The sequence below is a fragment of the Hakea prostrata genome, chromosome 4 (assembly GCF_041222555.1).
Source record: "Hakea prostrata isolate BN-2017 chromosome 4, UWA_Hpros_2, whole genome shotgun sequence".
NCBI classification, from domain to species: Eukaryota; Viridiplantae; Streptophyta; class Magnoliopsida; order Proteales; family Proteaceae; genus Hakea; species Hakea prostrata.
The window spans coordinates 31,649,864-31,664,931 of NC_142603.1; the positions used below are offsets into that span (position 1 = coordinate 31,649,864).

A 15,068-nucleotide genomic window follows, 5' to 3' on the forward strand; every position below is an offset into this window, starting at 1 on the left:
AAGAAGACTTTGGATTTGAATGCTTTGAGTTTACCATTGTGGTCTTCTATTGAGAGTTTTGATTTGGAAATCGTCCCTGAGAATTCTGATTTTATTCTTTCTGCCATGACAGCAAGATCTGGTCTTAGAGATAAGATTGTTGCTCTGCAGAGTTCGATCGGGAGTTTTTGACCAAAGTTGAGAAGATTTCTTCGAATCCTGAGTCGGACCCCGACTTTGGTATATCCATGGATGGTGCTTTGTTGTTTAGAGGAAGACTGTGTGTGCTGCGCAAACGATGAAGTTAAGAAAGAAATATTGAAGGAAGCACACCGATCGGTCTTTCTTGTACACCGGGAAGCACCAAGATGTACAAGGACTTGAAGGAACATTTTTGGTGGATTGGTTTAAAGGCGGATGTTGATGATTTTGTTGCCAAGTGTGAGACTTGCCAGCGTGTGAAAGCCGTTCGACAACCTCCATCTGGATTACTTCAACCCCTTCCTATTCCTAGTTGGAAGTGGGAAGATATCTCCATGGACTTTGTGACTAGCTTGCCTCGGACAAGTAAAGGCAATGACACTGTGTGGGTGATTGTTGATAGGTTGACCAAATCAGCCCATTTCATTCCTATGAAGATCACTCATACTCCGGATAAGCTAGCCGGGCTTTATGTGGATAATGTGGTTCGTCCGCATGGTGTGCCATTGAGTATTGTCTCGGATCGTGATCCTAGGTTCACCTCAAGGTTTTGGAATAGTTTGCAGAAGGCCTTGGGAACCCAATTGAACTTGAGTACAGCTCATCATCCACAGTCGATGGACAATCCGAGCGGACAATTCGGACATTGGAAGACATGCTCGGATCTTGTGTGGTGGATATGGGTGGAAATTGGGATGAACACCTAGTTTTGGTTGAGTTTGCCTATAACAACGGTTATCAAGCAACAATAGGCATGGCTCCATTCAAGGCTTTGTATGGTAGTACTTGTAGGACACCTTTGTACTTTGGACTCGAGACAAGGTGAACGAAAAGTCTTAGGTCCCTGAGATGATTGAAGCTACAAGTGCTATGGTAGATATGATAAGAGAAAGGATTAAGTACGCGATCGAGACAGAAATCTTATCTTGATAAGAGAAGGACCGATTTGGAATTTCAAGTTGGAGAGAAAGTCTTTCGAAGGTCTCACCAATGAAGGGTGTGATGAGATTCAATGTTAAGGGTAAGCTTAGCCCTCGTTACATTGGACCTTTCGAGATTTTGGAAAAGGTTGGACCTGTTGCGTATCGATTAGCATTACCTCCGTCTCTTGCTGGTGTGCACAATGTATTCCATATTTCGATGCTCCGAAAATACATAGAGAATCCGGAACACATTTTGCAGCAAGCACCTGAAGGACTTTGTGCTGATTTGACCTATGATGAAGAACCGGCCGAAATCCTGGATAGGAAGGACAAGCAGCTGCGGAATCGCGCCATTCCTTTGGTGAAGATTCGGTGGAAGAACCATACCTCTGAAGAAGCTTCTTGGGAGAAGGAAGAAGACATGAAGGAGAAGTTTCCTTACCTCTTTGGAAGCACAGTACGCTTTCAATTTCGGGGACGAAATTTCTTTAAGGGGGGAGAATGTGAAACCCAGCCCTAACCTTGACCCGGAAACCTTGTTATTTGTAGGTCCGATGACCCGAAGTAAAGTAAGAAGTCAGCTTTGGGCCATCCCAGTAGAGGACTTGGTGTCTGGCTTTGAATCCATGAAGGTTGATGATGAGGTTCTATTTATGGAAACAGAATCCTGATGAAGATCTAATTAGTTGATGGACTTGGAGTGCTCTCTATCTTGGTTTGAAGGCATTTCTACCTACTAGGTAAGTCACTTGACTTGTGTGCAAAACCCCTTTAGGTTTGGATTTGATCGGGCCTTCAATTCCCTGTTTTGGCCTTCTTTGCCGCATTGGTCGACCGATTGGTCGACTGGGCCAGTCGACCAATCCACTCGACCAATGGGTGCTGTCTTTGGCAATTAGGTTGATTCTTGCTCTATTTAAGTCTAACCTCGAGTCCACTTCGTATTTGCTGCCTCCAAACCCTCTGGAACGAACCAAAGACCTCTCGCAAGTCATCTCTCTTGCATCCTTGGAGTTTTCTTGGCGGATCTTCGTCGGAACTCTTCTTTTTGCATCAAAAGGTATGTCTACTCTCTCTTCTTCTCCTACATCTTTGTTTTTCTTTCCTTTTTGAGTTGAGACAGTAGAAGAGATGCTGCATCCTCTCGTTGCAAACATCTCTCGAACATGTTCTCATGATCATCCTAAGGATTTAAGGCTAGAACAATGATCTTAACCATGATCATTGCAAGCTTTTGAAGGATTCATGATCAAACCATGATTTAATCTCTGTTAATTTCCTAATCTGAATTCCGATCTCTTTGGATCTTCTTTCATTGATCATGTTAGTGGTTAATGGTTGTGTTTTCTTTCTATGATCCATAATCCATAGAATTCTAGTTGTTCTCTTCTACCTTACTATGTGTTCTTCATGATGCATGATAGTACATATATGGTAGGTTTTATTTCCTTATTTAGATTTATGCTTCTAAGCCTTATTCCATGAAGACCTATGCTTGTTTTCATGTTTTCATTACCAAAAGCAATGATCCATCCTCCTATAGTTCTTGTCTTTGTTTTCTATTTCAAAATTCATCAAGATCCATGTTTGATTTATTTATGGTAACTTTTTGTTTCCTAATTTGGATCTTGATACCTTGAGTTGATTAGTGTTTTGAGGTCCCCTATATGTTAGAATACTACTGATGTAGTCTACCCCTTGATTAGTACCCTTTTGAACCACCAAATTCGGATTTCATATCTTAAAACTCTGATTTTATAAGCTACTCGTCCGCATTGGTCGATCGATTGGTCGATGGACCACTCGACCAATCCACTCGACCAATGAGTACAAGCAACTCGGAATTGGTCTGTTTCGGATATTTTGATATATATTCTGCTAGGGATCTTTCCTAATATGTTGTATATACTTGTTTAGGACCTTCTTCTCAAGTTTGCCAAGATCTTACTTGATTTCTTAGGATTCTTTGCGAGTTATAAAAGGTAAGGATGGTTATTTCCTTAATTACATAGATAGCATGAATCTAGTTTCTATATTTGAATATCATTAATATGTTTCCTAAATTAGATTCTTACAATGATATTCTACTGTTGCATAACTTTGATTACAGTAGCATTACTTATTCATATTGAATTGATTCATGTATGATTTACTTACCAATGTTATACAAGTGATTGTTATACTGATTTCTTTCCATATATGGAGTTACCATATATGTGATGATATGAATTGATGCATGTGTATGCTTACGTATGGTTTGGAAAGGAGAGGTGTCCTTTCGACACTTCTGTCCTTGGACTACTACGGGAATATTATGGGATGTTTCCGGAGATGCCCTCTGGACACCTTCCTAAACTGTTGGATGACATATATAGGATTGTCTAGTAGTGTTTGGCTAGGATGTCCTGTTATGTCAGACCCTAATCGGAGGGGTATTGAGACCGAACGACCCGTGGTAGCAATGGGGATTCATGGGCGCTCAAGACCGGTAACCAACCCGTGAGAGGACAGGAATCACATTGTGGGGGCCATTTGTTGGTAGGGTTGCATATGGTTAGACTTGGGCTCACGGGCGCTTAAGACCGGTAACCAACCCGTGAGAGGACGTGAGAGCTTCCCGTTTACCATATGTGGATAACCAATAGGGTTGATGAGTCCGTAGTCCGAGTTGGTCGGTGCCATAGGATACGCTGACTCTAGTGTGAAGGATACCGGAAAGGATCGTCAGGGACGAGGAATGGAAGTATCTGGATCTCGACTTGATGTAACCAAGTAGAAGACTTGCATTTGGCTAGGTTTTACCCCGACATGCGCCAAGTACTTATACCAAATGGTTGTGAGAGAGTGTGTTGACTTAACCCCTGCCAAGGTTTGTCCCGAGGGATGAAGGACCCATTACCAATCGGCTGCTCAAGACCGGTGAAATGATCCGTGAGAGAATCCAAGATATCTTAAATGGTTGAGGATGTGAGTGGACTTTCCTAAAGAAGTACGGTGCTATGACTTAAAGCATGTCCGCCAATAGAGACCAGCATACATAGAGTTAGATTCATTCATTCATTGTTTGTCTCATATCATATTGCATTTATGATTGTTCTCGGAATCCTGTCATTTATGTTATTATGGATTTTAATCGCTTTACCGAGTTTCTTTGAAACTCATTCCTTTATTGTACAATGTTGTTAGACTATCCTGCAGTGTACCGAGTTCTATGACGGTCCCTATGAGGAAGCGCAAGGCGAAGAGACATATCTCCGGGAAGGTGATTGCGGTTACCACAATTACTACGAAGATCCCGCGAGTGGTTATGCTCCGTACGATGCTTAGTCCGACCATTGAGTGGAAGCGTCCTTGTGCTATCTATGAGATCTACACCTACAAGGATGTCGTCTACAAAGTGGAGAATAATTTAGTTACCCAATGTACTTGCTACTGGGATTAGCTTTTATCTAGTTTATTCTTTCGAGCTACTTTTCCGCTGGATGTAAAGTGGGATTTTTGCTTCACTTTACTTATCTGTTTGACACTCTGATTATATCTATTATTCCGTTTCGTTTATGATTCATTCTTTCATTATTGGATCTATGATTTATCTTCCGCACTCTTGTTATGGTTGTTCATGATTATGTTATTGTTTATGTGGGAGGTTGATCACTCGATACCTGATCTTCGGGCTGTGGATCACACTCTCGGGTATGCCAGATAGGGTACCGGCTGGGAGGGCGTGACAGTTTCCGCCGGGCGCTTCGATACTGTAGCATGAATTTGACAGTTACCACATCGACGAACGTATTCCATAGCAGCCTCTCGGATCTTAGGCCAATATAACCCAAGTCTCAGAATTTTGTGAGCCAGGGCTCGTCCACCCATGTGAGCTCCACAAATCCCTTCATGAACCTTAGCCAAAGCTGATTTTGCTCCTTCGGGGCCTATACATCTCATAAGGGGTCCAGCATAAGATCTTTTGTATAGTCTCCCATTCTGAATGACAAATCTAGCTGATCGAATCTTGATCAACCTTGCCTCTACTGGATCCTCAGGTAATTTGTCATCCCTTAGATACTCGATTATTGGATCCATCCAGCAACGCTATGCTTCAATATAAGAAATTTCTTTCTCATGATAACTTGGAAAAGTTATCTCTTCAATGTAGACCGAAGGGTCTAGATTCTTTTCCTTGGCATTGGCTAGTCGGGATAGCTCATCTGCCATTGAATTTTCATTCCTCAAAATCTGAGATATCTTCAAATTCCGAAATTGGTTTTGAAATGCCCGCACTATCTCTTGATATTTCGCAAGCGTGGTTTTTTAATACCATACTCCCCCTGGACTTGGTTGACTATAAGTTGAGAGTCACTATAAATAGTAACATCTGCAATAGATAATGCTTTTGACAACCGAAGTCCTGCTATCAGAGCCTCATATTCTGCTTTGTTATTACTTGCTTCAAATGCGAATCTCAAAGCATATCGAATAATAAATCCTGCTGGACTTTTTAATAGAATTCCAGCTCCTGCTCCATCTTTATTACTCGAACCATCCACATATACCTCCCAAGTGGTTGGTATAATGGGATCCTCAATGGTGGGTTCCACCGGTGCAGTAGTTTCTACTACAAAGTCGGCTAATGCCTGAGCCTTGATTGCAGTTCTGGGCTTAAAGCTCACTTGGAACTCGTTGAGTTCAACCGACCAGGACACCATCCTTCCAGACAAATCAGGTTTGTTAAGAACTTTACTAAGAGGAAAAGTTGTAAATACCTCAATTGGATGAGCTCGAAAATATGGCCTTAGCTTCCGGCGGCCATCATAAGAGCAGAGCACGCTTCTCAATCTGTGAATATCTTGTCTCCGCATCTAGCAACACATGGCTTACATAGTAAATCGGCCTTGTTTTTTATCTTTTTCACGAACAAGTACTGCACTGACCGCCGAAAAGGACGTCGTTAGATATAGCTGTAATATTTCCCCCTTCTCTGGTTTGGATAGGATCGGTGGTTGTCCAAGTGCTTCTTTTAATTCCTCGAAAGCTTTCTGGCACTCTTCAGTCCACTTTGCTTCCTTACTGCCCTTCAAGTCTTTAAGTGCCTTGAAGAAAGGCAAACATTTTTCTCCAGACTTGGAGATGAATCGATTTAAAGCAGCAACTCTCCCTGTTAAACACTGCACATCCCGAACAGTTTTGGGAGCCTCCATATCAATCGAGCTTGTATTTTGGCGGGATTAGCCTCAATTCCCCTCTCGTGATACCATGAAGCCCAAAAATTTTCCCGAGGAGACTCCAAAGGCACATTTTTCTGGGTTTAGCTTCATTTGATGTTTCCGCAGTACTGAGAATACCTTAGTCAAATCTGCAATATGATTTGCTTTTGTAAAGCTTTTCACTAGCATGTCGTCAACATAAGCTTCAACATTCTTTCCTATCAGCTCTTTGAAAATCTTGTTGACGGCCCTCTGATATGTTGCTCCTGCATTCTTCAGGCCAAAAGGCATGACCTTGTAATAATAGCTTTCACGATCAGTCATAAAAGCCGTATACTTCTCATCCTCCTTATTCATAAGGATATGAATATACCCTGAGTAGGCATCCATGAAACTTAAAGTTTCATATCCTACAGTCGCATCTATCAAGAGGTCAATCCGAGGCAACGGGTAGCAATCTTTTGGGCAAGCTTTGTTAAGATCCGTGTAGTCCGTACACATCCTCCACTTCCCATTCGCCTTTTTTACCATTACCACGTTGGCCAACCAAGTTGGGCACTCAATTGGTTCTATGAAACCAGAATTCTTAAGTTTTTCAACTTCGCTTCGAACGGCTTCATACTTTTCAATGGAGAAATTTCTTCTTTTCTGTATCACTGGTTTCGCCTTAGGGTCTATCCAGAGTTTGTACTCTGCAATGGCCCGATCGATTCGAGCATGTCCTCAGCAGACCATGCAAATACATCTTTATTCTCGTTGAAGGAATAACTTCAACTCATCTTTAAATTCTTCCAGCTGTTCGGACCCGATATAAGTATTCTTTTTCTCATCCTCGGTACACAGCTCGATTTGTTCCAGCTTCTCCACTGGTTCGGGTCTTTGCATCTCTGTCTCTTCCCGATCATCTCGAACTTCTTATGGGGAGGGCAGTTACCTTCCTCGGGCCCTCCTTGTCTTTTAAATAGGCAACGTAACACCGCCGAGAGATCTTCCGGTCGAGAGGAGACTTGACCAATTCCCATATCGGTCGGGAATTTTATCTTCGAGTGCTTTGTCGAAACAATAGCACCTATCTTGGATAAAGATGGTCGCCCGAGGATCATATTATAAGCTGGCAGTTCCCGAACCACCAAAAAATTGATTCGGACAGTTGTTTCCTTAGGAAAACTTCCAATGGATAAATCCAACTGGACCGATCCTTCCACCACTGCAGATGACCCTGCAAAACCATATAGATGTGTGGATGAAGGTTTCATCAAGTCCCGATCCACCTTCAATTTTTGATACACTTCGTAGGAAATTAGGTCACTGCTGGACTCGTATCAATCAAAACTCTATGCACTTCCCGTCGTGCAATCTCTACCTTGATGACTATAGCATCATCATGAAGTAAACAAACATCTCTTTCGTCTTCCTCGCTAAAGGTGATAGAATCTTCACCATTCAGCTTCTTCCGCTTCTGCATCTCTCCGGTTCCAACAAATTTGGATTTTGTTTTCAGACTCCTGAGTGATTCGGGCTCTGGTCCCCCGAAGATGGTAAGGATTGGTGACCGAGTAGCTTCAATCACCTCCTTGCCTTTCTTAGATTTCGGGGCCTCCCTTGATCGTTCCGAACTAACCGAATGATCCATTTTAGGAGCAGCCGCACGTGGCTCACGTGGCTCCTCCCTTCTTCTGCTAACGAAACTGGACAGATGTCCCTGAGATATCAATCTCTCAATATCTACCTTCAGATGACGACAATCATTAGTATAATGACCATAGTCCTTGTGGAATCGACAATACTTTTCTCGATCTTGCTGCTCTCCGGGTTTCAAAAGAATTTTAGGAGGCCACTTTAGAATATTTTTTCTTTTGAGGATATTTAAAATATCAGCCCGAGGAGCATTCAATGGAGTGTACTCACTTTTACCGGGGGACCTTTGGCGCCAAGCCTGAGATTTTCCAACCCGATCACGAACATTTTTCTTTGGCTTCGCTTCGCTCAGGAGCCTTGTTCCTTATTGGAGACTTTATTATCTCCTTGGCGCGCATCTAGAATCTCCATGACTTCAGCACCGCTTCGGCATCTCTGTACCAACTCAGCATAAGTCGCTGGCATATCCTGTAGTAATAACTCCAGGAGTTTCCGATTAGTGAGTCCCGTGAATAGAGCAGTTTTGGCTACTTGTACATCCAAATTTTCTATCTCCATCGTCACTTTGTTGAATCTTTTAGAAACTCTCTCGATTGATTCGCTCTTTCCTTGTTTGACAAGAAACAAGGTTTCTTCCGTTTTCTTGACCTATATTCCACTGGGAATCGCCCTATGAATTGGCGCGCCAATTCGTCAAAGTTTACGATTCTTCCGAGGGGAGGTTCGAAAACCACTTTTGTCTTTGCTCCAGTAAGTGATGAACCAAAAACCCCGCATAAAATTTCATCGAATTACCCGAAAGCGCCATGGTCTGTTGGTAATAGTCGATGTGAGCTGTTGGATCTCCGGAGCCATCGAATGTTGAAAAGGTAGGCAAACGGAAGTTACGGGGAAGCTGATATCCCGCAATTGGCTCGGCAAAGGGAGTCTTCCGAATGACTGAGTAAATATCCTCAGTTATTCTTCCCTTAGCCAACCGCCCTAATTTCTCATTGATGTTGGCCAATTCCGACCAATCTGGGTCCGGTGATCTTCGACAATATGATCACGACCCCGATTAACACGATCATCCCGTGCTACTCGATCATCACGAACAGCCCGTCCTTCCCGAGCATTCCGCTTGTCGCGAACTGCTCGATCATCACGAACGGTTCTTCTGACAATGGGTGAGTGAGTTCTTACCCCTGTATCCAACCTTGTGTTTGAATCAGTTGTACTCTCTTGCGGGCTGTCGAACCGATCATCTCGCCTCGGTTGATCATCGATCCTCCTAAGTCCTCGGTCTCCTTCACGGAAATTCTGACCGATATTCCGGTCTTCAGCCAATCTCTGGTCACGTGGCAATGCACGTCTCCCTGAATCGCGCTGATCAGGTTCTTGTGGTAAAACCACTCGTCTGGTGAGCATGCGGAGTGCTTGGCTCACCTCCAAGAGTTGAATCTTTACCTGATCCAATTGATCTTGGATTGTATCAGGAGGAGGATTACGTCCTCCCTGGCCACCATCTACCTCAATAAGATTTTGGCTTTCCTGGGGAATATCTGGATTATTCACTCCCGGGGATCGAACACCGGAATTGCGTTGTGTAGCGACTGCTGATCTAGTCACCATGGCTTTTCAAGTCAGTTTCCCACAAACGACGCCAATTGATGCGTCCAAAATCTGCTCAGCCCTTAGATCTCCTCGTGATGACCTGCAAAACGAAAGCGTCAGACGTGGCCCGACCGCTGGGGTCGGGAGTCCACCTCCGAAGGCTAAGTCAGTTGATGAACTTAATCACAAATGGCTTTGCTAGAAGCACAGAGCTAAGGAATGAAGAACTGGGAAATGTGATCTAGATAGCAGATCGCTGATAGTTTAGGTCTATCAGTATGTATCTGAACCTGAGTCTCAGATAGTATTCTTTTCGATCCTCTCACCTTGTATGGTAGTGAGGTTTATCTAGAGTGTACCTTCGAATCTCCTTCATTGGATGCACTTGAGCCTTCTTCGGGTAGTCGTTGGATCTTAACAGTTAGATCCGTTGAGCAATAGACTTCTACTAGTTTGGACTAGTAGAGGACTCCTGAGATAACCTTTAGGTTATGTGATGATTATCCCTTCGATAATGATTATCCGCAGCCGTCAATTCGAGTCGGCCATCATTAAGGTAATTACCCTAATCCATAAGTAGGATTAGGGCGCGCTTGCAACCGAATAAGCTTTCTTCTTCAGCAAGCCATCTTCCGGATCCGGTTTGTTCGGGAGCGAGTCGGTTCTCTCCGTCTCGACCGGGGTCGAGGATCGGACCAGGTATGAACCCGGTCTGATCATAATCTCTCCGTATCAATACCTATTTTGTCAATAGTCAGAGGTGGGTACCCACTAGAATTAAAGAGTCATAAAAATAGCCAATAAAACTTCGAGAATTGTTGATCAGATCTCACTTTTTTCTTTTCTTTTCTTTTTTTTTTGGAGTAAAATGAAAAATATATATTAATAAACCGTGAGAAACATAGAATTACATCAAACTACAAGTCACAGAACGAAAACAAGCCAAATCATCAACCACGGTTCTAATAGGGCCGTCCAAGCCCGAAAGTCAGCAAAACTGTTCTCATTCCTTGAAATAAACAGAACACACCATGTGGGAAAATTCAAGAAATGATCATGCGGATTTCTGGGGAAAAAGTAGCACTAGCATGGCAAGTATCGAGTTCATGTGCTGAAAACCGGTAGCGTACTCAAACAAAAAGGCAAAATCTTGATCGCTTTTGGACGAAAAGACAAATTCTTTATCGCTCTAGGAAATCACGTTGTAAAGGCTGCCAACTTGCGTTACGTCGGGTCGGGTTTTTGGACCATCGGGCTACTGTCTTGGTTTATGAGTCATGAATTTGCCCAGCGGCGGTGCGGATATCTCGAACTGCCGCCAATGCAACACGTATCTTTCTAATATCGGACGCTCAAAAATAAAAAATGATATAAATGTAAATATAAATTTTGTTTTACACTTTAGGTTTTAAAGTATTTAAATTTACAATCAAAATCCATCCTCATCGGACTCTTCGACTTACCCTCCTCATCCTCTGATTCTCCGTCAAGAAAATATGATTTGGATCTTCGAGAAGTCCCTGATGTTTAGAAATTTGACGATTGGATTTGAGAGATATTCTGAAATTTCCATTATTGATTTACCACAGATGCCAAGCAACTGAAAGACCTGAATTTGAGCAACCTGGAAAGTTTGGTCTAGCTTTGTCAGTCTAAGGTCAGATTTCAAAGATTTTGCTTTCTTTCTTCTTTTTTGGCTGATTTATTTTTTCAGTTCTTAGCTCGCCTTTGAGATCTAAGTCTTCTGATGATTCTTTCCTAACGGTGACGCATTTGGATTGATTTGTATACGAAGATGAAGAACAAGTTAATGGAGCATGAGGCAGAGTGTTGAATCTGTTTGTGCATGCTTAATGATGTTAACGATCTCGTTTGTTTCTCTTAATGTTAACTGATCCAATTGGTATGCAGATTGCGTGATATCAAAACTCTAGGTCTTCCGATAAAAATTAGGTGAAATTTGGGAATATCTTTGCTAGCGATGGACTTTTACTCGCCGATGGTTCCTGTTTGTTGTGACCACGATTCAATTAAAACAAATGACGAAGAGATTTAAAGGCTGCAACGAAATCCTTCTCTGTTGTCTTCGGCTGGGTCGGCTTCTATTCCATCTCTTTTATCTCCTCTTCCCCTATACCCAAAAATCCTTCTCGGTTGTTGGCTATTGGGTTTCTTCTCTTTGTTGCACAAGTGAAGATACAGGCTACGGAAAAATCTGCTGCATATCCATGACTCCGAACCTGCTGTTAATCATCGTCTCATCTTTGATCTAATCGCCTTTGGTCTCGCCGTTGCTGCTAAGCAGTGTAGAAGTCAGGTACTGTAAAAACCTAAAGTGTTTGATTGTAAATTTAAAAACTTTAAAACTTAAAGTGTAAAATAAATTTTATATTTATGTTTATATTACTTTTTATTTCTGACCGTCTGATATTAGAGGGACACGTGTCGCGTTCGTGGCAGTGCGCGGAGGATATCCGCTCTACCGCGAACAAAAATCCCTCGGCACAAAGTCGAGCAATTGAAAGGTGAATGGCAGTACCTAAAAATGGGTCTTATCCGACCCGAGTTGCTAAAACTATAAAATATCTTAAAAGTTTGGCGATGACTTGCCAACCTGGTTTCATGGGAAAAAACCTAAATCACGATTCACGATACGTTGACCCGGGAAGTAAGAAAAGTATTTGGGCCGAAGTGAAAGCTACCGTTAGGTGTATTTCCATTCTTTGATTTCCCACGGTCTTGCTTAGCTAGTTTCCAAAGTACGAAGTGACCAAACAAGTAAAATAATAAATAAAACATTAATTATTAAATAAATTTCATTAATGAAACTTAACTTCACTTCACTTTTTGTATAAGAAATTAAGGATCTGTTTGATACTTCGTTTTACCAAAAAAAAAAAGAAATAGTTCTTAATATTTTCAAAAGCAAAAGGACTTTTAAGTGTTTAATAGACCTTGTATTCGAAAAACTGAAAAATTGTTATCCATATAAGAGGGTTTTAACAATGTTTTTATCTTCACAGACATCAAAATTTATGATTAGTCTCTCTAAAATTGATTCACTTAAACGAAACCATGCCGTTTACAAAATAAAAAAAAAATGAAACCATGCCCATATTTTTTAAATAGGCTCAATAAAACAAATTGTTGTCCCACCAAAATTTTTTTCTTGAAATAGAATTTTTATAAATTTCAAATTGTGTTACAATTATCATTCAAAATAATACAATTTTATCAAACCACAATTTTTTACTAAACCTTTTATTTCTCGAAACAAGAAATACCAAAATCTATTTCTGAATGGATTATCAAATGAGTTTTAAATTTGATCACCCCAAGCTAAAATGGTCTAAATACTAGAATGATTGTCTATAGCGGATACAAAACTAGAACTGATACAAATCAAGAAAATAAAATTAAAACAAACACAAATACGATTCTGTTAGATCAACTTCAATATCAAGAAGTAATAGAAAAAAATATTGAACTTACTAAAAAATAAAAATAAATTGAAATTTGTAATCTGAATTGATCGAATCCAAGCAAATTTGATTGATTCGAACAGACTCTAGCCAACTGATCAAGGGGACTATCCGGATTAATCGATCATAACCCGGGATATTTGATCTGAAATTGGAGAAAATTGTCTCTCTTTTTTTCTTTCCCTTTTCTCTTTGTTTTTTCTTTCTTCTTCTTCTTCCTTTTTTCCCTTTTTTTTTTTTTTTTCTTTTTCTTTTTCTTTCTTTTGAAAAAAAGCTAGTGTGAACCTGTGGACTCCATTAGTGCATGCACTTCAACTTTTCCTCCTCACAAGCTAAGACACATGAAAAATCAAATTGAAACACATGTTTAGTACCTAAGCAAGAAAGGTATTTATAAGACTCACATGGATTCAAATCTCCCCTCTCTCCTCACATGTAAAATATCTGCAGCTTCATTTCTGAAAGACCATGAAAGCAGCAAAACTGGAGCGGCAAAACACTCCGCCACGGTTAACGTTGGCAGTCTCTTCCATCATCTTTCTCACTCTTCTTTTTATCTTAACATCCATCAATGAAGTTCGATTTGAAGGTCTCGTCAAGCTTGGGCGAAGTGCTCTCTCCAACATCCCTTCCAGCAACAATTCATGTTCAGCAACATCTCTTACCACCAACTTGGGTTCTCTGCCGCCACCGTCGCTGCCGCCGGAGGTGCCAGAACTAAGGATTTTAATCGGAATATTGACGTTGCCTGATCAATTTCGCCGCCGACATTTCCTCCGGTTAATCTACGGTACACAATCTCAACCAACCGGTGCAAAGGTGGATGTGAAGTTTGTGTTTTGCAACTTAACCAAGGAGGATCAAAAGGTGTTAGTAGCACTTGAAATCATGCGTTACGATGATATCATAATTCTCAATTGTAAAGAGAATATGAACAAGGGTAAGACTTACACATACTTCTCAAGCTTGCCGGAGATATTTAACAGCACTGACGGGTCGCCGGAAACGCCCAACCCACCCTACCCACCATACCATTATGTGATGAAGGCTGATGATGATACTTATATTAGGTTAAATAGCTTGGTTGAGTCATTAAAACCCTTGCCTAGGGAAGATTTGTATTATGGTTATGTAATTCCATGCCCTAGCATGGACCCTTTTGTTCATTACATGTCTGGTATGGGTTATCTAGTTTCATGGGATCTAGTGGAATGGATTAGGACCTCTGATATACCAAAGAACGAGATGGAGGGACCAGAAGACAAGATTTTTGGCGACTGGATTCGCGAAGGTCACCGGGCAAAGAACAGGTATAATGCTAAGTGGTCTATGTACAATTTCCCGGTACCGCCGACTAGATGCACACATGAGCTTTGGCCGGACACTATTGCTGTTCATCTCCTCAAAACTCAAGAGAAGTGGATTGAGACCTTGAAATACTTTAATGTTACTAACAATCTCAAACAATCTAAACTCTATCATATTCCTTAGGTAAAAGGTTCACCATTCTTTCACCATTCTTTCTGTTCGCAATGTATTATTGAATAACAAAACCGATCAAAGTGATTCAATTGATTTTGGTTTTGCATTTTTTTTCTTTCCGTAAAGTGTAAAGAAACTGTGAACTTTCTTGAATGAAAGATAGATGGAGAAGGAGAATTTAAGGTTTCACTAGTTTTGATCCACATTCCATTGCTTTTTTTACTTTGGATTTAGGATTCATCTAGGCCAGCCATGCCCACCTTGATTACATCCTCAAAATAATTTTTTATATATAATTTTAACATATGGCTGAACTTTACACTGATCCCAGGGAAATTCTAACCCTCTGACTTTCTAGATTCAATTGCTTTACTTCTCTTTCAAGTCAATGCAACACTCTCTTTTATATATATATATATATATATATATATATATATATATATATATATATATATATATATATATATATATATATATATATATATATATATATATATATATATATATATATATACTATTACAAAATTGTAATACATGAACTCAAAGGGCACCACTACATTTCGATTTTC

General features: G+C 40.9%; 1 protein-coding gene across 1 annotated transcript; it reads left to right on the forward strand.

Moving 5' to 3' along the window:
• The first annotated feature begins 13,453 nt into the window (after positions 1 to 13,453).
• On the forward strand, positions 13,454 to 14,723 carry LOC149018689 (beta-1,3-galactosyltransferase pvg3-like). Its single transcript, XM_089154418.1, has one exon. The coding sequence runs from the start codon at positions 13,486 to 13,488 to the stop codon at positions 14,506 to 14,508; it is 1,023 nt and encodes a 340-aa protein (XP_089010544.1). The 5' UTR covers positions 13,454 to 13,485; the 3' UTR covers positions 14,509 to 14,723.
• Positions 14,724 to 15,068: the final 345 nt, after the last annotated feature.

Excerpts from the sequence above, each read along its gene's own strand:
- LOC149018689 (XM_089154418.1), top strand. The coding sequence starts at position 13,486 with ATGAAAGCAGCAAAACTGGAGCGGCAAAACACTCCGCCACGGTTAACG.